The sequence below is a fragment of the Xenopus tropicalis genome, chromosome 1 (assembly GCF_000004195.4).
Source record: "Xenopus tropicalis strain Nigerian chromosome 1, UCB_Xtro_10.0, whole genome shotgun sequence".
Classification (NCBI taxonomy): Eukaryota; Metazoa; Chordata; class Amphibia; order Anura; family Pipidae; genus Xenopus; species Xenopus tropicalis.
Window position 1 is genome coordinate 19,369,983 of NC_030677.2, and position 22,666 is coordinate 19,392,648.

Genomic DNA, 22,666 nt, shown 5'->3' on the forward strand with positions numbered 1-22,666 from the left:
GCCTAAAAAGGGGAAATCATGCAAAGAATATGCCATTGTGAAGAATATGCACTTCATGTAAACAAATTGTAAGTGGTTTTATTTTCTAACTTCCTGGTTCTTGCAAGCAATAGTAAGCAAAGGAGCAGAGCACAGTTGAAGATTACCAGTGAAGAGATAAAGACCTCTGCGTATGGAACTCCTACTGATCCACAAGCTGTAAGCAGACACAACAACGCGGAGAAGGGATGGAGGTTGTTCATACAGAGTTCATTATCTCTATTAAAACAAGAAGTGATGCATGTTGCCAGGTATTGATGCAGATGACTGAAGCTCCTGAGCATAGCCAATCCCCTAATGAGAATGTATCATTTTCCAGTGATGGTATCTGTGCAGCTTTTCTCAGTAATGCAGGGGCCCGTTGGTTCAGGCTGAGATACAAAAATCCGTTTATGGTTACCAGGCTGGCTGAAATATAGGCCGAGGCATTGTTATGCTTTGTATGCTTTACTGAAGGCAAGCTAAACTCAGGGTAACATAAGTCCTTTTCCTACATTAGATCTATTTAACCCATTAATTAGCCAACAATGGGCATTTTGAAGTGTGTAGCTCCCCAATTCCTCACATTAGCAAGACTGGGACCTGTGCAATAGGTTGATAAATATCCTGGTTACACCATTGCAACCTCTGGCCAAATTTACCACGTTTCCCAAGACTCAAGAAAAATGAATTCCAATTCCAAAATCAATTACCGGATTCATATAATTTAATATGTTGCACTACCATCATGATGGGCAGTTGGAAATACAAAGAAAACTGGTTCCCGCCGGTGTGCTGCACATCATATAAATGTCTGTTGACATTTCTGGGCCCACCAACTTCTTCCTGACCAGACACAAAGGCATTAGGTCAGCAAGGCTATTGGCTGGGGAGCTGATCAGGATCCTGGGTTTTCTGCAAGAAAGAATAGGAGAAATGGAGGGGCATGGAGGAGACCAGTCTAAACATCTATGGAAAAGGAGGTGCTGGAGCACTGTTTAGCGGAGCAGTCCTTCTGAAGAGCTCAACCAGAAGGAGATGCCTGTAGCTCCAACTAGCCTGGAGGAATTGATAAGCTGACTGAAGCCCAGGAGATGATCTAAACATTTGCTGAGAGGACTCCCTGTGGGTGGCCATTGAGTAAACAGAAATGGAGGGCCAAGGAGAAGCCCAGTCTTGCCTGGAGCACTGTTCACTGGAGCAGGGAGGAAAGTGCCTCTGCACTACCATATTCTTCAATGAAAGAACCCCCTGAGCACCTAATGAGTAAGAAGCCATTGCGTGGTGGACCTGGACCCGTTCCCCGGACCCACAACCCGCATTTTTACATGCTTTGACCCGCACCCTGACCTGACCCACAACTGCCTTATCTGCAACCCAATTCACTGACCACCAGTAAACAGAAAGTTCTTTTGCTGCAAACTGGAAGTTACATCATTAGAAGTGGGTTGAGGTAGAAAAAAACATTTAAAAAATGGTTAGAGGAGTAAAATATAGATAATGTAGGTAATAGGAGATAAGAAATATGGACAAGATTGTCAACCCGCTCAGATAGTTAATGTGCTGTGACTTACTACGTTTACTATCTGAGGTGGCTGATGTTTGGACAGTCTGAACGTGCACCAAACTATGTACTTTTGGAGTGGTGAGTGCTGACTAAAAATATTAAGACTGTCAACCCGACCCGCAGACCCCCGATCCACCAACCCACATATATTCTTGCATCCCAAAATCCTAGCCACAACCTGAAGGCTTTTCTTTTGCAGGTGAGTACCTGGCCCACTGCAGGACTCTACCCTGAGGTTTCCTCTCCACTTGCTTTGGAAGTATTTCAGCCCAAAAAAATGATATTAGAATATTAGAAAAAGCTCAGCAGTTCTAAACAACGAATCAGAAGAGACTCCATCTCTATCTATTTGTGGAGAGGCCACAAAGGCCCGGGCCTAAGGCAGCAGAAATTTAGGGGAGGCATGCCGCCCGCCGCAACTAAATTTTTGAATTTTGCTCCCATACGGAGCAATGGGGACCTCTCCCCACTGCTCCATATGGGAGTTTAAATGTATGCTATATGCACACACGCTCACGCTCTCTGCCGCGTCGGGGGGGGGGTTGGGTTTTGCGCCTTCGCACATGCGCACTCAGTGAGGGGGGGGGCAGCAGGGGCGGCCTAGGGGTGCCCGGAACACAAATCCTGCGCTGTTTATCTCCCCACAACGGGTCTGATAAGTAGAACATTCCTACAAAGTGAATGTGACTAGTGACAGATTTGTGCTCCTAGCCCCACATCTCACTGAGCCTTATTTTCCTCTCGCAGAGAAATGCACTTTTGGCTAAATGAACCCTCATTGGCTCAGGCCGGCAGCCGGCAGGATCCAATGTGAATGAGCAAGCCGCACTGCTAATATACTCAGGGCTGCCAGCAGTACAGAACTGTAAGGCAATGGGGCGACTGCAGACACTCTCATAACTACACGCTGCTCCGCATCTTTTTTTGGCAAAGGGGAAAATTGCTTAAATTGCTACTTTATGCAAAGGAAGCTGTGCTCTTTATTGCCTGTGAGATGCCTCTCCTGACTGCCAAATGCGCCAGCGTCGCACAGATACTGAGCCACCTGAGTCCAAGGAAAATGGTTTAGTAAATGCTGCCCCGGTAACACTATGGGGATCTGTGTTTCACTCTGTGCCCCCAAATCATTGTATAAAGACATGTTGGAAAGGCCTGCCCGTAGCTGTGCCGCAAATAGGTTACTTTTAAGACAGAGCTCTGTGGCCAAACGAGCAGATCTTCTCCCTATATGCCCACGTATGGTGAGCGATATCAGGCTAATTAGATCGTTTGGCTCTAGGGTATATAGACAGTCGGACCAAGGACAGTATTAAAGAGCCAGCACGGTCCCCAATCTGATGGAAATCATACCGGCCAAATTGAGATTTGGCCAATTTTAAGCCAGATATCAGTCGATTACACCCGTCGGGGGTTCCCATACACAGGCAGATAAGCTGCCGAATCGGCGTATGAAATGTGCCAGTGTATGGCCACCTTTATACTGGTGCCCAAGGCCCAGTTCACAACTGTCCAGCCCCTTGTGCTGCCAGAAACTTGCAAGACCCCCGTGTCTCTACCTTTAAAGGGGTGGGTCACCTTAAAGTTAACTTTTAGTATATATAGAATGGCTAATTCTAAGTAACTTTTCAATTGGTCTTCATTATTTACTTGTTATAGTTTTTAAATTATTTGCCTTCTTCTTCCAACTCTTTGCAGTTTTTAAATGGGGGTCACTGACCCCGGCAGCCAAAAAACGATTGCTCTGTGAGGCTACAGTTTTATTGTTATTGTTACTTTTTGTAACTTTCATTTCTATTCAGGCTCTCTCCTATTCGTATACCAGACTCTCATCCAGACCACTCCCTGGTTGCTAAGGTAACTTGGACCCTAGCAACCAAATAGCAGCTTAAACACCAGCCTGGCAAGCTCCTGAACTGAAAATGGAATAACTAAAAAACGACAAATAATAAAAAATGAAGACCAATTGCAAATTGTCTCAGAATATTACTCTCTACATCATACTAAATTTAGTACAACCCCTTTAATTACTCGCTTCTTCTACCCACTGGTCGCTCGCTCGATCATGTCCCCCTGTGCCGGTGACAAAGTTACAGACCTCAGCCTATTTGCACCCTCCATCCCCTTGTACCCTAGGCAGCCGCCAACTCTCCCTACCTCTAGTTCTAGTTTAAGGCTGGGCAGAAAGTACATTTGCCCTCGGCCATCTATCAGCTTTAATCGGGCGCTGAGAAATGAGTAACATTATACGGATGAGAATAAAACATATGGTTCCAGCGAGTGGTGCAGGGAAGGCCGGTGTCACTGGAAGCCGCATTACCTGAGTTTGATGCATTCCCTGCGCTACACAATGGACAGGTTACAGCTGCACTGGAGGAAGTTGCAAGAGTACGGAGAGTACGGGCAGAGGCGCCATTATGACCATCTGCAGGGTTGGTAAACAGACATGAGAATCCATAAGAGCAGTCGCCGGCAGATGTTGGGAAATGAAAGTAACACCTGTCGGTGCTGTAGGGAGCCTACTGACACCCCAAGTCCCCCCCCACCTTCCCCCTTGTGTGACTGCATGACCAACGAGCATCCTTTCAGCTCTAAAGCCAATAGGAAATGTTATTCTAAGCAAATCTGCAATATAAATCCATTAAACCTTCTGTTATTTCAGTTATTTGCCAATATAAACACTATGGAGCATCACCTGTCTATCCCTTGCAATATTCCCTACACTGCTTGTCCTGACTACACAAACCATTATTATAATGTTGCAGTCGTCAGCTCCTCCTACCCCTTTAGCTACAGGACTTCAAATCCCACAATGCTTTGCAAGCCTTAGTGATCATTTGGAAAGGAAAGACAGAAAGTCAGAAACGCCCAACTGGCCATGGAACTTCCCATAGGAAAACCAGTTGCTTTTGATATAAAGATATAATACACAAGGGCCATAAATTATATCTTTATAAACGGTGATGTCTCCCGTTATAATCAGTGTTACTGGAGTTCCATGACCTGTATATTTGGCCTTGGCTTATAACATCATTATAATTATTAGAAATAATTATTTTCCACTGTAGGATGGTATATTGGTGTAAATGAATAACAATGGTTTAACTATATATGTGATGTAATTACCTTGCACCCAAATTCCTCATCTTCGTCATCTTTAACTCTATAGGTGGCTGTCAGTTGATGTTGGGAGTTGTAGTTCAGTAACAGCCAGAGGGATGCAGGTTGGACACCGCTGACTTAGATAATTTTTTTCCCCAAATGTCTCCCATTGCCTTTCTCTATCTCCAGGTCCTGGCTACGGTGAAGCCGCTGTCTGTCGGCACTAAAAGGGTTACTGATGCCTTTCAATGCACTATTATATTATACAATAGGGGGAGAGACCTGAAGTGAGGCTGATTGGGGGGGGCACTTACATTTATAATAAGCCGTGGTGTTTGTGTTGGTGTAAGCCTTCTCACAGTCCATAGAGAATAATGAGTCAGGAAATGAGGGGTAACGACTCCCCCTACTGTTTGATTAGTGCAGCTGCATTTGTCTCCTCAAGGAAAGTAAAACTGGAATATATATGAGTAGCCGCCGGGAAACAAACCTTTGTGGGGGAATGTGATATAGGTCCCGAATGGGAAACGGGGGAAAAATTTATTCATGAGTTTTTATTATTAATTTGTGCGCAATTTTTACCTTTTACACACGTTATTACATTTCCCCTTTGTTACATATAACAGCTTTCTAGGACAATTTGCACTTGGTCTTTGTTAGTCTTCAGATAAAAGTCCCATCTAAATAAAAAATAATGTTTTTTTTGGCTGAAAACAGTAATATTGTAAAAAGTCCTTCTTTTTTATTTTTAAGAAAAAAGTGCCTCAAGTGCTTACCTGGTAGATATCATTTTGTGTGGGGGGAATAAAAACGACCCCTCGCCTTCAGATGCTTAAATCCATTGGCAGGGCTTGGGGGCTTCGCAGTCCCTCCCTGTATGTGTCAATGGGGGGGGGGGGGGGTTGAGATCCAGTGCCTAGGGCGGCTAAAATATGGCCACGACCATTACCCTGCCGGTAAATTTGTAATTATTGGCCAGCATTGCCCCAGCCACACCCCTTGCTCTATTAGTGATAAACACGGACAGGGTCAGACTGGGGGGTGCAGGGCCCACCGGGGCTTCTGCCTTGGGGGCCCCTGCACCCCCCAATGGCCGCAGTATTTCAAACCCCCCCAATAGCCCCCCAACCTGTTCAGACCTGTGGCTCAGTATAGGGCCCTGCAGGGATCGGGGGGGGGGGGGGTGTTTGGGCTGCTGGGTTACCGGGTTCTTTCCTGGTGTCCCGGCGGCCCAGTCCAATTCTGAATACACAAGACAGAAATGTTAGTAGTATATTTTGCCCTCTCAAACCCTATAATAGGCAGAGCACAGTTTTATGCTTCTATCCTGCGGGGGATTTATTATTTTTTGGTACCTAAAGAATTGCCTTTAGCCTGAGCTGTTTGCTTTGCAGGGGTTGAAGCAGTTCTTCAGTAGCAGATGCCATTTGGGAATATCCTATTTTTCATTCATGAAATAATGGTTACGCTGGCTGGTCCTGCTCGACTCTCAACAAAAATGAATTTCAGTAGAGAAAAAATCCCCCATGCCAAGGTATATAAATACCAAACCTTAAAGCGCCACTGTGGTTTTGTGTTTCCTTCTCCCTTAATATTTTTCTAATGGAAATATTAACAGATGTTTATGTATAATTATTTTTGCGGCGATGAAAATGTAGCTTGTAGCTTCAGCTTATTCCAATCTTATTGGCCCCCAGCATCCTTCAGCTCCTCATAGGCCTCCCCGGGCTCCTATCATACTGACTATCCATTACTGCTAAAAACTAAATACTCCCGGCATTGACTTAGCAGCAACAGAGCCCAAGTTTGCTCATAACCTCTACTGTGTGCCAGCATTAGCCTTCCCCTGTACTAAGCACAATTCAGCAGGAACAGCCCCCTAAGTTTGCTCATAGCCTGTACAGAGAGATACCATAAAACTATGGCACATAGGGATTCCCCTGTACTAAGCACAATTCAGCAGGAACAGCCCCCTAAGTTTGCTCATAGCCTGTACAGAGAGATACCATAAAACTATGGCAGCATAGTGATTCCCCTGTACTAAACACAATTCAGCAGGAACAGCCCCCTAAGTTTGCTCATAGCCTGTACAGAGAGATACCATAAAACTATGGCAGCATAGGGATTCCCCTGTACTAAGTACAATTCAGCAGGAACAGCCCCCTAAGTTTGCTCATAGCCTGTACAGAGAGATACCATAAAACTATGGCAGCATAGGGATTCCCCTGTACTAAGCACAATTCAGCAGGAACAGCCCCCTAAGTTTGCTCATAGCCTGTACAGAGAGATACCATAAAACTATGGCAGCATAGGGATTCCCCTGTACTAAGTACAATTCAGCAGGAACAGCCCCCTAAGTTTGCTCATAGCCTGTACAGAGAGATACCATAAAACTATGGCAGCATAGGGATTCCCCTGTACTAAGTACAATTCAGCAGGAACAGCCCCCTAAGTTTGCTCATAGCCTGTACAGAGAGATACCATAAAACTATGGCAGCATAGGGATTCCCCTGTACTAAGTACAATTCAGCAGGAACAGCCCCCTAAGTTTGCTCATAGCCTGTACAGAGAGATAGCTTATATCTATGGCAAAACATGTCCCTGCAGTAAGCAAAACTTATAACCTCTTCATTACATACCATAATTCTATGCCAGTATACATTTCCCCCTGTAGTAAGTACAATTCTGCATGAACAGCCGCTTATGGTGGCAGCTTAGGTGCTTCCACCCGGAACTAGGGGTTCTTTTGCCATAAGGCAAGGTGTATTACCCTGAGGGGTCTCAATATAAAAAAATATATACTGTATATATATTGAGACTATGACCACTATTTAGTTTTTACACTGTAGATTACCTAGCAATACCGAGCTCTGTCGAGCTCTGTACAAACAACCTCCTCCATTTCTGTGTTTTGGTTTTTACATAAACAGAAGTCTGGTATGCACAAATGGGATTATGGGTATGGGAATGGGATTATCTGTGCCCTGTGAAGAAAAACCAATGAGTTTGACACAAGGTCCATTTATTGCACTCACATTGAACAAGGGGGTATATAAGAATTCCTGTACCATTTCTGGACCGTGTTAGTTGACAGTACAAGCTCTTGGTTTAAAGGCAACTAGTTAGTACTCAGGGACTTGTGCACGGTTTAAATACAGCGGCGCAGCGAATTTGCTTTGCAAAGGAAAGTTGAAGTTCATGATTAAAGCGAGCATGATGAATTGCTAGGGGGACAGATTGTGCAAGGTTAGAGAAATAGTAGGAAAATGAGTGCAATTTCCAATTGACTGTAATGTTGGCCTATAATATGTCTGTGCAGAGAAGCTGCTGGGAGACACGGGAGGCACGCGGGGGAATTCAGGGATGTTATTCTCGCAGGCCTGTATTTATCTGCACATAATGGGATGCTCATTCCTCATAAGAACAACAATACGGAGAGTTTCTTACCCGCTCTGCTCTATCCTTTATGTACAGGCACAAGTGCTGGGAGGGAATCTATAGCTGAAGTGCAGAACAAAGACTTAGGCTAGAAATGCTACACATTGTGTGTTGTGCTTCTGTTCCAGCCCGAGGCACCCACAGGCCTGTAGCAGGGAAGCTCTGTGCCCCCATAGATGCCCCAGTACAGAGCTGTGACTATAGAGATAGCAGACCCTGCGGCTGCAGGGGGCCCAGAAGGTATAAGGGACCCCATGAGGCCCTAATAAATGAGGAATATAAATAAATATTGGTAAAACAGGCCAACCTGGGGCCCCAAAATGACTCTGCTGTGGGGCCCAGTAACATCTAGTTACACCTCTGCCCCAGTAGCCACCCATTTTTTTTCCTGTTGAATCCCTGCACATACTCTGTGCTGCTGTCACTTACCTGAGCTTACGGACCTGCTCACAATATAATAATATTTATATATACAGTGAACTGGTAACTGGAGAGCACCTTTATTCACCCCATGAATACAGCAATGCCTACATTCCCCAGCACTGTACTCATGAAGGGCAAGGGGAGCATTATTCAATTGTGAGCGTTACGGAGCGCACTACACTTACCTCCTGCCCTATGGCAAGCAGTAAGGGTCAGATCAGACTTGCACACTGTGCTCTGCGCCTTAGTCCTTCAGTAGATGACCCCCATTCTAACGCTGCTATTCTAAGGGTATATTTGTGCTGACTGCAACTTTGTCAAATTTCAGAGAATACTTACAATATTAATGGGACCTTGTTGCAAATGTGTCAGACTTGCACATGTTGGAAGATACTCACCCTTCCCTTTATCACTTGACTCAAATATTTTTATATGAAATGCCAGCCTGGGAAGGGAACTGCATTCCTTATTCTAAGACAGTTTGGAATTGGTCTTCATTTTTTATTATTTATTCCATAACTCTGCAGTTCATAATTTCAGCAGCTATCTGTTATCTAGGGTCCAAATTACCTGAGCAACCAGGCAGTGGTTTGAATGAAAGACTGGAATATGAAAAGGTGAAGGACTGAATAGATAGACAAGTAATGAGTAGTAACAATAACAGTGACACTGTAGCCTCACAGAGCAATAGTTTTTTGGCTGCCGGGGTCAGTGACCCCCATTGGAACAAGTAAGAAGACAAAGGCAAAATTAAAAAAAACTATAAGAAATAAAGACCAATTAATAACCTGCTTAGAGTAGATATTCAATAGAATACTAAGAGTTATCTTAAAGGTGAACCACCCCTTTAAAGCACAGCTAGAGTCGGGGCCCAATCAGGCTTTAGACAGTTCCCTAACTCCCACAATCCCCTCAGCATGTCTCTTGTCTCCATTGTTATTTTCATTACTTGGCTTAACCAAGGCACACTATTGGTTCCTAGTAGATATATACACACAGTACCACAAGGTATACAGTACCCCAAAAAGTACAGGCTGTGGTTTCCAACTAGTTGTGGTTTAACTAAAAAAATAAAATAAAGCAAAGACAGCTATTAGGGAAGACAAATGAGAGGAATACAAGGTAACTAGGAACCAGCAAGAGAACTCTGAGGATATAAAGTTTACTTTTGTGCCATATTGTGATGAAAAATGAGTATCCGATAAGCTTGTACCTGGGTCAGAAGAGCTGCCAATCATTGGCCAGGGAGTTGCGTTGGCGCTGCCCGAGGAAGCAAGGGCATGCTGTGTCCTCCACGATAAAGGGTAGGGTGCTGGAAAATACAAACATTGAGCAACTATTAGAGCATATACGGCCAGACTATTACTCTAAGAAAGGCAAAATATGGAATAATGTACATCAGTGCCTCTTTCTAATTCGGTGTTGTGAGGAGAAGCCCATGTGTTTGAGGAAAAGAGCTCTTTAATAAGGGGAAAGTGGGGGGAATGAAGGAGAATTTAAGGGAGCTACACGCTTATTACACATCATCAAAGGGCATCAATTTATTCAAATTGTACAGCTATGTAACCTTTTATCCAGAATACTTAGGATCTGAGGTTTTATGGAGAAGGGATCTCTCTGAGATTTGGATCACCCTACTAGCCTACTAGAAAATCATTAAATCAACCCAATAGGGTAATATAAAGTATTCAAAACATCTTGGAAATAAAAATGTCACCGAAAGGCAGTTGTTGCTGGTTGTGTTTCCATAACGATGGTAAAACCCAAGAAATATCCCAAGATGAATGAACTCCGGTTCTATCATTTCTCCGGGGGACAAACAGGCGATTTACAAATGAAAACAAAACCGTTGGTGTGACTTCACATCCTCCGAGCCTTTCCTAGGGCCTAATACAATTGGAATATTATCATGCAGAAGCCTGAGCTGTGCGAAGGGTAATCACATCCAAGCAGGAATGTTCTGGAATCTACATCTGTCAGGCCTTTGCAGTTCCAATTTTCCAATACATAATACATGATCGTATTTTGATGTTTCAGGGAAAAAAAAATACAATTCTCTGGGCCGAATGAGAACACCTATTGAGTGATGTTTGTATGAGAATGCCAGCATAACCTGAAGTGCTTTATACTGCAGCACAAGGGGAGGCAAAGCCTTATTGAAATAATGCCTTTGCTGTTTGGGAACCCAGTGCCATTATTTAGTTTGCTTGCCCTTTAATTCCACCAAACGGGTTAGCACCTCCGCACACAATTAGTTCCATCACACACACTGCCCCTCCCTCTGTTGTTTCCCCTTCCACCTTAGCTAGGGTTGCCACTGGCCTGGTCAGTAAAAATCATACTGGATCTCAATGTTATTAATAGGGAAAAAGGTAAATATACAGAAAGGCCGGTATTTTATTCCACTAAAGAAGCCAACCTTACCTTCCACCTCCCGTACCTTTCCTCAAGGGGACTCCACACCCCCTATCCCAGGGCTTAGCCCAATGGTACCAGACTTTCCAGGTGCTCCTGGGTCCCTCCGAACAACCTCTTGGGCATCACCTTGACCTACAGCAGGGCCCTCACTATACCCTGAACTAAACACTTGGGCCACTGAGTGGTACCCGCTGAGGTGCTAACCCCTACTTTCTCCTTGGTGGGCCTGCCCAACATCCCCTAGGATGAGCTCTTAAGAAAAACTAACCCTAATTCTAGCCACCCTGCAATACTCACACTGGTGTTTTCATTCCTGCTTGGTGTTTCCTCTGTGTATAATATGCTCAGGCCCAGTATTATTGCTGCAGATGTTTCCTATTGGCCATAGACAACTGCACCCTGCCTGCCTCTCCTTTTTATACCCTCCAGCCACACCCTTCTAGAAGTTCTAGGCGTTTCCCTTCTCTCACTAGCTCCCCCTAGTGGCCAGGCACTTATACTACTACTAAAACTACTTAACCTAATGGAACCTTACCCAATACTACCACCTAGTGGCCAAACACTGCAATTACCCCAAAATAACTTTAGTGACCCTCCTTACAAGGGCATCTTTGTGATCATGCTGCATAAAATCACAGGCAAATGTGTTATACTTGGCATAATTCAGAAGATCACTTACCTAGCCCGTAGTTGGCATGAATGCAGCACAACAATGGTCACTGCACCCTTCATGGCGCCATCAGGCCACCGTAGCGCTTATATGTCTGACTACATGCACAACAAAGAGTGCTCCAGTATGAGCGGGATGGACGAAATGGTGAAATTTGGAACTGAATAAGTAGATGTGCTTTTCTCATGGGGGCCGATTCATTAAAACACGAGTTCGGATCCCGAATCGGAAAAATTCGAATTGGATATGATAATTTCTGAAGATCGCAAATATCATGAAAATGCTTACGAAAAAATCGTATTAGTCATGTTAATATCGTATTGGCGCTCGGAAAGTCACGAAATTTTCGTACCGAATGATTGTAAACAGCGGCAGAACCTTCCCGAATTTCTTCACGCAAGTGTACAAAAAAGTCGCGCAAGCGTACGGAAAAGTCGCACGGGTGTACCAAAAAGCCGCACAAGCACGAAAAAAACGGCGAAAGTACGCTCCGAGCGTTCGTGTCTTAATAAATCTCCCCTATGGATTTGTATCTGCAAACTAAGGATAAACCTTTTTCCATCATAAGGATCAGCTGTTGCTCTGGTGTATATATATATATATTCCAGTTTGGTAAGATTTTTTATTAGATTACTGCTGGTTAAGTATTTGTTCTGGGGTTTTTTTGGTTTAGTTTTCCTTTAAACACATAATACCAAATAAAGCTATATTTCAACAATGACAAGCAGATGCATCCCCTGGTTCTCCAAAAATAGCCGCTCAGTGGGACGCACAAAGCCGTTCTACCATCAGAATCCCCCCGGTCCTGCTGTATGTATAATCAGCGCAGACCATTGGAATCCCCTCCAGTCGCGCTGCGCATAATGTTTCCCCCTGTCAGTGACAATGACTCACATTCATGTTTGTTGTAAGTGTAGGCCGGGTTTTGTAAATATGTTTTCCTCAGTTTGGAAAACAATTTATTTTATAAGCAGACACTTACTAGCTGACAGCTAGAGGAACTATTGGGTCAGGTCAGTTAGACTGGTCCAAAGTCGCATTCCCAGAATTATATTCCTATAAGTGACAATGTAACAAATCATAAATCGCAAAAGACCGATGTGAATGATTAGGGTAAGACAGAATTACCCATTACTTTGAGGAACCCCAGGAAAACCAATAAGACAGAATATGAATATGTTCCCAAGCCCCATAAGGCAGGTAACTCAATATATCACAGGGAGTTACAGTCCTGGTTTCCATATCTGAAAAGGGTTGGGGGTTTCAGGTATGGGATCCGTTATCTGAAAACCTGTTATCAAGAACACTCCAAATTACGGGAAGGCTATCTCCCATAGAGTCCATTTTAAGCAAATAATTCTAATTACAGATTAGAATTAAAAGATATTAAAATATATAATTATCCCTTTTTGGGGGCAGAACAGCCCTATTGGGTTTATTTAATGGTTAAATGATTCCCTTTTCTCTGTAATAATAAAACAGTACCTGTACTTGATCCCAACTAAGATATAATTACCCCTTATTGGGGCAGAACAGTCCTATTGGGTTTATTTAATGGTTAAATGATTCCCTTTTCTCTGTAATAATAAAACAGTACCTGTACTTGATCCCAACTAAGATATAATTACCCCTTATTGGGGCAGAACAGCCCTATTGGGTTTATTTAATGGTTAAATGATTCCCTTTTCTCTGTAATAATAAAACAGTACCTGTATTTGATCCCAACTAAGATATAATTACCCCTTATTGGGGGCAGAACAGCCCTATTGGGTTTATTTCATGGTTAAATGATTCCCTTTTCTCTGTAATAATAAAACAGTACAGGTATCGGACCCCTTATCCGGAAACCCGTTATCCAGAAAGCTCCGAATTACGGAATGCCCGTCTCCGATAGACTCCATTTTAATCAAATAATTCAGAATTTTAAAACTGATTTCCTTTTTCTATGTAGAAATAAAACAGAACCTTGTAATTGATTCCAACTAAGATATAAATAATCCTTATTGGATGCAAAACAATTCTATTGGGTTTAATTAATGTTTTATTGATTTTTTAGTAGACTTAAGGTATTGAGATCCAAATTACGGAAAGACCCCTTATCCGGAATACCCTTGGTCCCGAGCATTCTGGATAATGGGTCCTATACCTGTACCTGTACTTGATCCCAACTAAGATATAATTACCTCTTATTGGGGCAGAACAGCCCTATTGGGTTTATTTAATGGTTAAATGATTCCCTTTTCTCTGTAATAATAAAACAGTACCTGTACTTGATCCCAACTAAGATATAATTACCCCTTATTGGGGGCAGAACAGCCCTATTGGGTTTATTTAATGGTTAAATGATTCCCTTTTCTCTGTAATAATAAAACAGTACCTGTACTTGATCCCAACTAAGATATAATTACCCCTTATTGGGGGCAGAACAGCCCTATTGGGTTTATTTAATGGTTAAATGATTCCCTTTTCTCTGTAATAATAAAACAGTACCTGTACTTGATCCCAACTAAGATATAATTACCCCTTATTGGGGGCAGAACAGCCCTATTGGGTTTATTTCATGTTTCAGTTATTTTTCAATACACTTAAGTTATGGAGATCCAAATTACGGAAAAAATCCCTTATCCAGAAAACCGCAGGTCCTGAGCATTCTTGGTAACAGGTCCCATAGCTGTCCGTTGAACTAAGAGGGGTTCAATGCAGATCAATGTGTTTATATACAACTTAAACGATTGCGGTGGACTGGGGGTTTGCCCTAAAACATTGCACTTTTTGGAAAACTTTGTAATGTTGGGAATGTAGGTATGTATTGTATATAAAAAATTCCTTTGTCCAAGTATGTAAAGTTGCAAGTTTAGAACATACAAAGTACGCACATCCCGGGCAGAACCTTTTCTCTGTGTTTGAGCTCGCGTTATGGGCCATGGAGCTGAAATACTGGGCAGGGCCTGAACCCCGACCAATGGCACCATTAGTGCATCTACTGTGGCACAATAAGGGAGCTCCTAGTAAATGTATGAGTATCAGTTCAGCAGATGAAGCTTACGCAAGGGGCTCTATGTGCCATTACGTACCCCACACAGGGTTCCACGCTGACACTTAACAAAGAGCATGAGAAGATTACAAAGTATTACATTGAAAAATGATAATAAAATTCAATTAAACATTAATCATGTTTAAGAGTGTATATACACCATAGGCACCGTCACATCCAGTCCAACTCAATAATTCAGGACTTGGATATTTTTAACTGGTGACTTATCCTAAAGGCTTCAGGAGTTCTGGATTTTGCAGTGACCTGTCAGTTTAGCAGAGACTATAAAAATACGAGCTGTGGCCAGTGGGAATATTGATCTGGTTATTATGGAACAGCCCCTGGGACTATATGTGTTGGCTGTGGAGAAATGTAGGGCAGCGAGAATGACTGAGCTGAAATCTCTGTCGGTTTAGAAGACTTTGGAAGACTTATTAACATGTACATGGATGGAGGGACACTTTGTTACTGACAAACAATCCTGCATAATTGTTGGGAGATAAAAAGATAGATAGAGAGGTAGATGATAGATAGATAGATAGATAGATAGATAGAGAGAGAGATAGAAGCATAGATAGATCGATAGATAGATGCATAGTTGATAGATTGATATAAACCCCAGGGGCCCTTAGAGTAAATAAATGAAAGAGTACTGGTTCTGAATGTAACCATAGTTCTAGCAGTCAGTTATGACATAAACAAATGTGTGTATATTAGGAAGGCTATGAGCACAAATGTGTTGCAGTTCCACCACTGAGATCTTTGCCCCTGGGCTCCCCAGTGCCATACAGTGGCCCTTCGTGGCTGTCACGGTCGGTATCCCAAAACTCAGAACAGTTTCCAAGGGCCTGGTCTCGGCTCACGCTTCTGCCTATAACCGCCGCCTTTCACGTCGGGAGGAGCCCTTCGCTACTCGGATGCCGCCAGGTCTTATAGTGAGAAGCCCAAGGAAAGAGTTCTGAGCAGGCAAGGGAACCAGAACCGTTCTAAAGGGGAAATGGGCACAAGAAAACACAGTCGGAGATCAGGCCAGGGTCAGCAACGTTCAGAGAGTAAAGTACCAAATCAGAGTCCAAAAGGGTAGTCAGAGGTCAGGCCGGGGTCAACAACGAAAAGGCAGCACGGTACCAAACAGAATCCGGAAGAGTAGTCAAAATACAGGCGAGGGTCGGTTCAGGCAGCAGTACAGGAAGGTCAAGGACAGGCAGAGGTCAAAACAGATCAGCAGAACAGGAATAACACACCCAGGAACTCACAGGAGGAAAACCTACGTTGGGCAATGATTTTGCTCTGAGAACCGCTTTAAATATTCAAATCTCGCGCCAAAATGACGTCATCCGCAGCGCAACGCGGAAGAAGGAAAGTGCGCATGCGCGCGCAGCACAGGGGAGAAGGCGCATGCGCAGATGCGAGCGCACGTCAAAGATGATGGACGCGCGCGCGCGCCACTAGGAACCGGAGGGCGGGCGTCCCCGCACAGGCAGCGGCGGGCGTCCCCGCCGAACCCCTAGACCACCAGGTAACCTCACATTACCCCCCCCTCCAGAGGGGGCCACCGGACCCCTAGGTTTGTCAGGAAACTTGGTATGAAACAGTCGTACAAGACGATCTGCCCGAACATCAGGCGCTGGAATCCAAGACCTTTCCTCCGGGCCATACCCTTTCCAATGCACCAGATATTGAAGTTTACCCCTGGAGAGGCGAGAGTCCACTATCCTTTGCACTACATACTCGGACTGACCTTCCACAGATATTGGAGGAGGAGGAGTCCTCTGCCGAACTACTCTAGCGGGCTTTAACAAAGAAACATGAAAAGAGTTAGAAATTTTGAGTTCGGGAGGAAGCTCTAAACGGACAGTGTTGGGGTTTATAACTTCGGACACTGAAAAAGGACCAATAAACTTGGGCCCAAATTTAGTGGATGGAACTTTTAAGGGAACATTTTTAGAGGAAAGCCACACTCTATCACCAACCTGATATTCAGGTGATGCTTTATGATGCTTGTCAAAGGCTTTCTTTTGAGCAGCTATTGCGGTGGATAATGATTTTTGAACCTTTTGCCAAATGTTGGAGAACTGACCGACTAAAGAATTAACCGCAGGCACATCCGAAGACGCGGTAGAAAAGGAGAATACCCTGGGATGATACCCAAAAACAATAAAAAATGGGGATTCCCCGGTGGAAGAGTGAGTGGAATTATTGAATGCGAACTCAGCCCATGGAAGGAAATTTGCCCAAAGGGATTGGTTACTGGAAATATAACATCTAAGGTACTGTTCCAGAGACTGATTTGTCCTTTCTGTCTGCCCATTAGTCTGTGGATGATAGGCTGAGGAGAAGGACAATTCTGTACCCATCAAAGAGCAGAAGGCTCGCCAAAACCTGGAAACAAACTGAACCCCCCTATCAGAGACAATGTTCAGCGGGGCACCATGGAGCCTAAAAATATCGGACAAGAACCGTTCAGCAAGGGACTTGGCAGATGGGAGGGCTGGGAGGGGAATAAAATGCGACATTTTACTAAAGCGGTCCACTACCACCCATATGACCGTATTCCCATTGGAAGGAGGTAAATCTACAATAAAATCCATGGAGATGTGAGTCCATGGCTTTTCAGGAACAGGAAGTGGCTGTAGCAGACCCTGGGGCAAAGACCTGGATGGTTTGGAGCGTTGACAGACTGGACAGGAGTCAACATAATTACCAACGTCTTGTTTCAAAGTAGGCCACCAGAGGATACGGGATAGGAGAGAACAGGTTTTGTTGCGACCCGGGTGCCCGGCCACCCTAGAGTCATGGGTTTCCAACAAAACCGCCTCACGAAGGTTTTCAGGAACGAACAATTTTCCTGGAGGTAAATTAGGAGGTGGATTACCCTGGGCTTTGGACAAGGAGGAATGTAAATCCGGACTCAGGCCTGCAATAATCACAGTTTTAGAGATAATGGGACCAGGGTTCCCCTCTTCCCGTGGGTTGGAATCAAAACTCCTGGACAGGGCATCTGCTTTGACATTTTTGTCCCCTGGTCTAAAAGTTATGATAAAATTAAAACGAGAAAAGAATAGAGCCCATCTGGCTTGTCTAGGATTTAGGCGCTTAGCAGACTCGATATACAAGAGATTCTTATGATCTGTAAACACCGTAACCACATGTTTAGCCCCCTCTAGAAGATGTCTCCACTCTTCAAATGCCAACTTTATGGCCAATAACTCCCTATTACCAATGTCATAATTCATCTCAGTAGGAGAGAATTTTTTGGAAAAGTACCCGCAGGGGTGGACCTTATTGGTGACTGGGTGACGCTGAGACAGAACTGCTCCTGCCCCAATCTCAGAAGCATCCACCTCTACCAAAAATGGGAGAGTAGTATCTGGATGCTGCAGTACAGGAGCAGAAACGAAAGCTTCCTTTAGTTTTTTGAAGGCAAGCAGGGCTTCCTCAGGCCACATAGTAGGATCAGCACCTCTCTTAGTAAGGGCAGTAATTGGAGCCATGAGGGAGGAATAGTTCTTAATAAATTGTCTGTAGTAATTAGCAAAACCCAAAAATCTTTGAATGGCACGCAAAGACAACGGTTGTACCCACTCTAGAATAGCCTGAACCTTGGCAGGATCCATTTCCAGACCCCTTTTGGAAATAATATACCCCAGAAAATGAACTGACGAGACCTCAAAAACACATTTTTCAATTTTAGCATACAGATGATTTTGTCTCAATCTTAATAAAACTTCCTGGACATGGGCACGATGATCAGACAAATTGTTAGAATAAATCAGGATATCATCCAAGTAAACTACCACAGTTCGGCCTAAGAGATCACGGAAAATGTCATTAACTAATTCCTGAAAAACTGCGGGAGCGTTACATAAACCAAAGGGCATTACTAGATATTCGTAGTGCCCATCACGGGTATTAAAGGCCGTTTTCCACTCGTCCCCCTCCCGAATTCGTATTAAGTTGTAAGCTCCTCTAAGATCAAGTTTAGAGAAGATGGTGGCTCCCTTCACCCTGTCAAAGAGTTCTGAAATCAAAGGAAGGGGATAACGATTTTTGACTGTGATTTTATTTAGACCCCTATAGTCGATGCATGGCCTGAGCCCCCCATCTTTCTTCTCCACGAAGAAGAAGCCTGCGCCAGCAGGAGAAGAGGAGGGTCTTAAGAATCCTCTTTTTAAGTTTTCACTAATGTACTCTTCCATAGCCTGAGTCTCGGGAAGAGATAAGGGGTAGGTTCTACCTCTAGGGGGAGTAGAACCAGGAACCAGATCTATGGCACAATCGTAAGGTCTATGAGGGGGAAGGGTTTCGGCTGCCTTTTTAGAGAAGACGTCCGAAAAAGGGGAGTAATGAGCAGGTAACCCCTCAATAGAGGTAGTAGCAAGCATTTGAGAAGGCTGGGTACAAAAGTACTGGCACTTATCTCCCCATTGGAGTATTTTATTAGTTGGCCAATCGATTTGCGGATTATGCTTACGTAACCAGGGGAGACCTAGAATCACGGGGGTAATGGGACATTTAATGATGAAAAAAGAGATTGACTCTGCATGGCAAGGGTTCAAAGACATAGAACATTCTACTGATTTGGAGGAAATAAAACCGGAGCCTAGGGAAGTTCCATCAATAGCAAGCACCTTAACTGAAGGGAAAAAAGGAACCGTGGGTATACTGCACCTATGAGCAAAATCACCATCCAGAAAGTTCCCTTCTGCCCCAGAATCAATGAAAGCTAAGGTTTCCACAGAGCGCGTACCCCATCCCAAAAGGACCGGAACCATGACTTTAGAAGAACATTGTTGGGGAGTAGAAATGACATTGCCCAAGCAGAACTCCCCAGACCTGCTTAGGCTCTGTCGTTTCCCGGCCTTTTGGGACAGGTACTACGGAAGTGACCCCTATCCCCACAGTAAAGACACAACCCATTAGACCGCCTGCGAGCTTTTTCCTCAGAAGATAAACGGGTTGAACCCAACTGCATAGGCTCTTCAGAGGACCTAGAGAAAACCGCTTCAGGTTTGGGCATATACTCTGCAGGAATGGTGTGGGGAGTGACTACTGGGACCCTCTCTTGACGTCTCTCCCTATGTCTCCTATCAATCTGAATGACAAGATGCATCAGGGAGTCTAAAGAGGGTTGAGCAGGAAAATTTACCAGACTATCTTTTACAGCATCAGATAGCCCAATCCTAAACTGACTACGTAAGGCAGTATCATTCCAGCCCGTTTCAACCGCCCAGCGACGGAACTCAGAACAATAATCCTCAACCCGTCGTTTGCCTTGTCTGAGGTTACGAATAGCCGAATCAGCAGAGGCAGTACGATCGGGATCATCATAGATTATTGCCATGGCCTTAAAAAAGGAGTCTAGGGATGTACGGGCTGGATCAGAAGGGGATAAGGAGAATGCCCATAATTGAGGATCCCCAATAAGAAGAGTCATAACAAAGCTAACTTTAAGCTCCTCAGTGGGAAAAGAGCGAGGGAGGAACCCAAAATACAATTTACAAGCCTCCTGGAAGGCAAAAAATTTACTTCGCTCCCCGGAAAACTTTTCGGGGAACGGTACCTTTGGCTCCACTACTTGCATCCCTGGAGTGGGAGACGGGGATCGGCTTTCAGGAAGAGCAGGAGTAGCAGCGGATGGCTGTTGCTGGAGCTCATCTAACCTCGCAGAGAGTCTCTGAAGGCATTGGATGATTTGATCCTGTTGAATCTCTTGTTGCCCAATACGCTGAAGGAGGCTCGCCCGAAAAGCCTTGGAGGAAGTAGGAGACCCAGCAGGCCCTTCAGCATCCATATCTGGCCCAACGTAATGTCACGGTCGGTATCCCAAAACTCAGAACAGTTTCCAAGGGCCTGGTCTCGGCTCACGCTTCTGCCTATAACCGCCGCCTTTCACGTCGGGAGGAGCCCTTCGCTACTCGGATGCCGCCAGGTCTTATAGTGAGAAGCCCAAGGAAAGAGTTCTGAGCAGGCAAGGGAACCAGAACCGTTCTAAAGGGGAAATGGGCACAAGAAAACACAGTCGGAGATCAGGCCAGGGTCAGCAACGTTCAGAGAGTAAAGTACCAAATCAGAGTCCAAAAGGGTAGTCAGAGGTCAGGCCGGGGTCAACAACGAAAAGGCAGCACGGTACCAAACAGAATCCGGAAGAGTAGTCAAAATACAGGCGAGGGTCGGTTCAGGCAGCAGTACAGGAAGGTCAAGGACAGGCAGAGGTCAAAACAGATCAGCAGAACAGGAATAACACACCCAGGAACTCACAGGAGGAAAACCTACGTTGGGCAATGATTTTGCTCTGAGAACCGCTTTAAATATTCAAATCTCGCGCCAAAATGACGTCATCCGCAGCGCAACGCGGAAGAAGGAAAGTGCGCATGCGCGCGCAGCACAGGGGAGAAGGCGCATGCGCAGATGCGAGCGCACGTCAAAGATGATGGACGCGCGCGCGCGCCACTAGGAACCGGAGGGCGGGCGTCCCCGCACAGGCAGCGGCGGGCGTCCCCGCCGAACCCCTAGACCACCAGGTAACCTCACAGTGGCATTGAAATAATTACTGTTGTAAGAATAATCCCAGAATGGTCCAGAAAAACCTAAAATCTTAACTGAATTTCCTTTCTTTCTCTGAGCCCCCCTATAGGGATGATTTGCAGGGATGCGGAAACCCTTTATAGAATAGGGACTTGGCTGCAATGCTGCACACAATTAGCAGCGCTATGCAAGAGTAAATCTGATACTTATGTGTTATATAATGAGGTCCCGGAGTCATGTCTCCGGCCTCCATTCCAGTCAGGGCCATTTCATTACCAGATACAAAGTGACCTTCAAGGCAGCGTATGTTTGTGCGCATAATGCACTTACTGACTTTTAATTACAGCATCAAGGAACATAACAACCCGTGTGGCTCCTGGGCACTTTATTCCCTCGGCTTCATCCCACTATTGATTTTCTGTAGCACTGACTATTATTTCTGTGCAGTGCAAGTGTAGCCGGGACTGGAACGCATTGCAGGGTGTACATGACAGCCATGTTGTCTAATAGAAGGAAACCCTAGGGTGATGTTGTAAATTCCTTCCCATTCACACTCGCACAGATATAACACAAACGGGAGATATTTCTCAACCTTGTTCTGATCCAACGTATTATTCCTGTTACGTTTAGTGCAGTTGAGCAGCTCAGAGAAGATACATACGCTCTCCCCGGCTTGCTGGGAGCAATGCAAGTGATACGCAGGTCAGGGTGCTAATTTATTCCTATTGCTACATTCCACATAACCATATGCTGCTCAGTTACATCTACAGCATTGGAATCATTCCAAAAAATAATGAAAGATCAGTAAAACATGTAAATTATATAATAATATCTCACCAGTGGTAACCAGCAAATTCATTTTACAGCTCCCTCAAAGCTTCTGGACTTTCCAACCCGACCAGAGTTATGACCCAAAGACCTCATTATATAATACTAGTGTTATATATAACTAGTGTTATACTTATACTGTATACTGTATACTTTAGTGTTATACATTATATATACTTTAGTGTTATACATTATATATACTTAAGTTCTATACATTATACATACTTCAATGTTATACATTATATATACTTTAGTGTTATACATTATATAATACTTTAGTGTTATATATTATATATACTTTAGTGTTATACATTATATATACTTTAGTGTTATACATTATATATACTTTAGTGTTATACATTATATATACTTTAGTGTTATACATTATATATACTTTAGTGTTATACATTATATATACTTTAGTGTTATACATTATATATACTTTAGTGTTATATATTATATATACTTTAGGTGTTATCCATTATATATACTTTAGTGTTATACATTATATATACTTTAGGTGTTATCCATTATATAATACTTTAGTGTTATACATTATATATACTTTAGTGTTATACATTATATAATACTTTAGTGTTATACATTATATATACTTTAGGTGTTATCCATTATATATACTTTA

The 22,666-nt window shown here is 43.9% G+C and overlaps 1 protein-coding gene across 1 annotated transcript in view; it reads right to left on the reverse strand.

Moving 5' to 3' along the window:
• Window positions 1–22,666, reverse strand: part of ctbp1 (C-terminal binding protein 1) — a 277,705-nt gene that overhangs the window by 122,202 nt on the left and 132,837 nt on the right. The window contains exon 4 of the mRNA XM_031898493.1: window positions 9,759–9,857. Coding sequence (XP_031754353.1) covers window positions 9,759–9,857 — 99 coding nt within the window. The remainder of the gene's footprint in view (window positions 1–9,758; window positions 9,858–22,666) is intronic.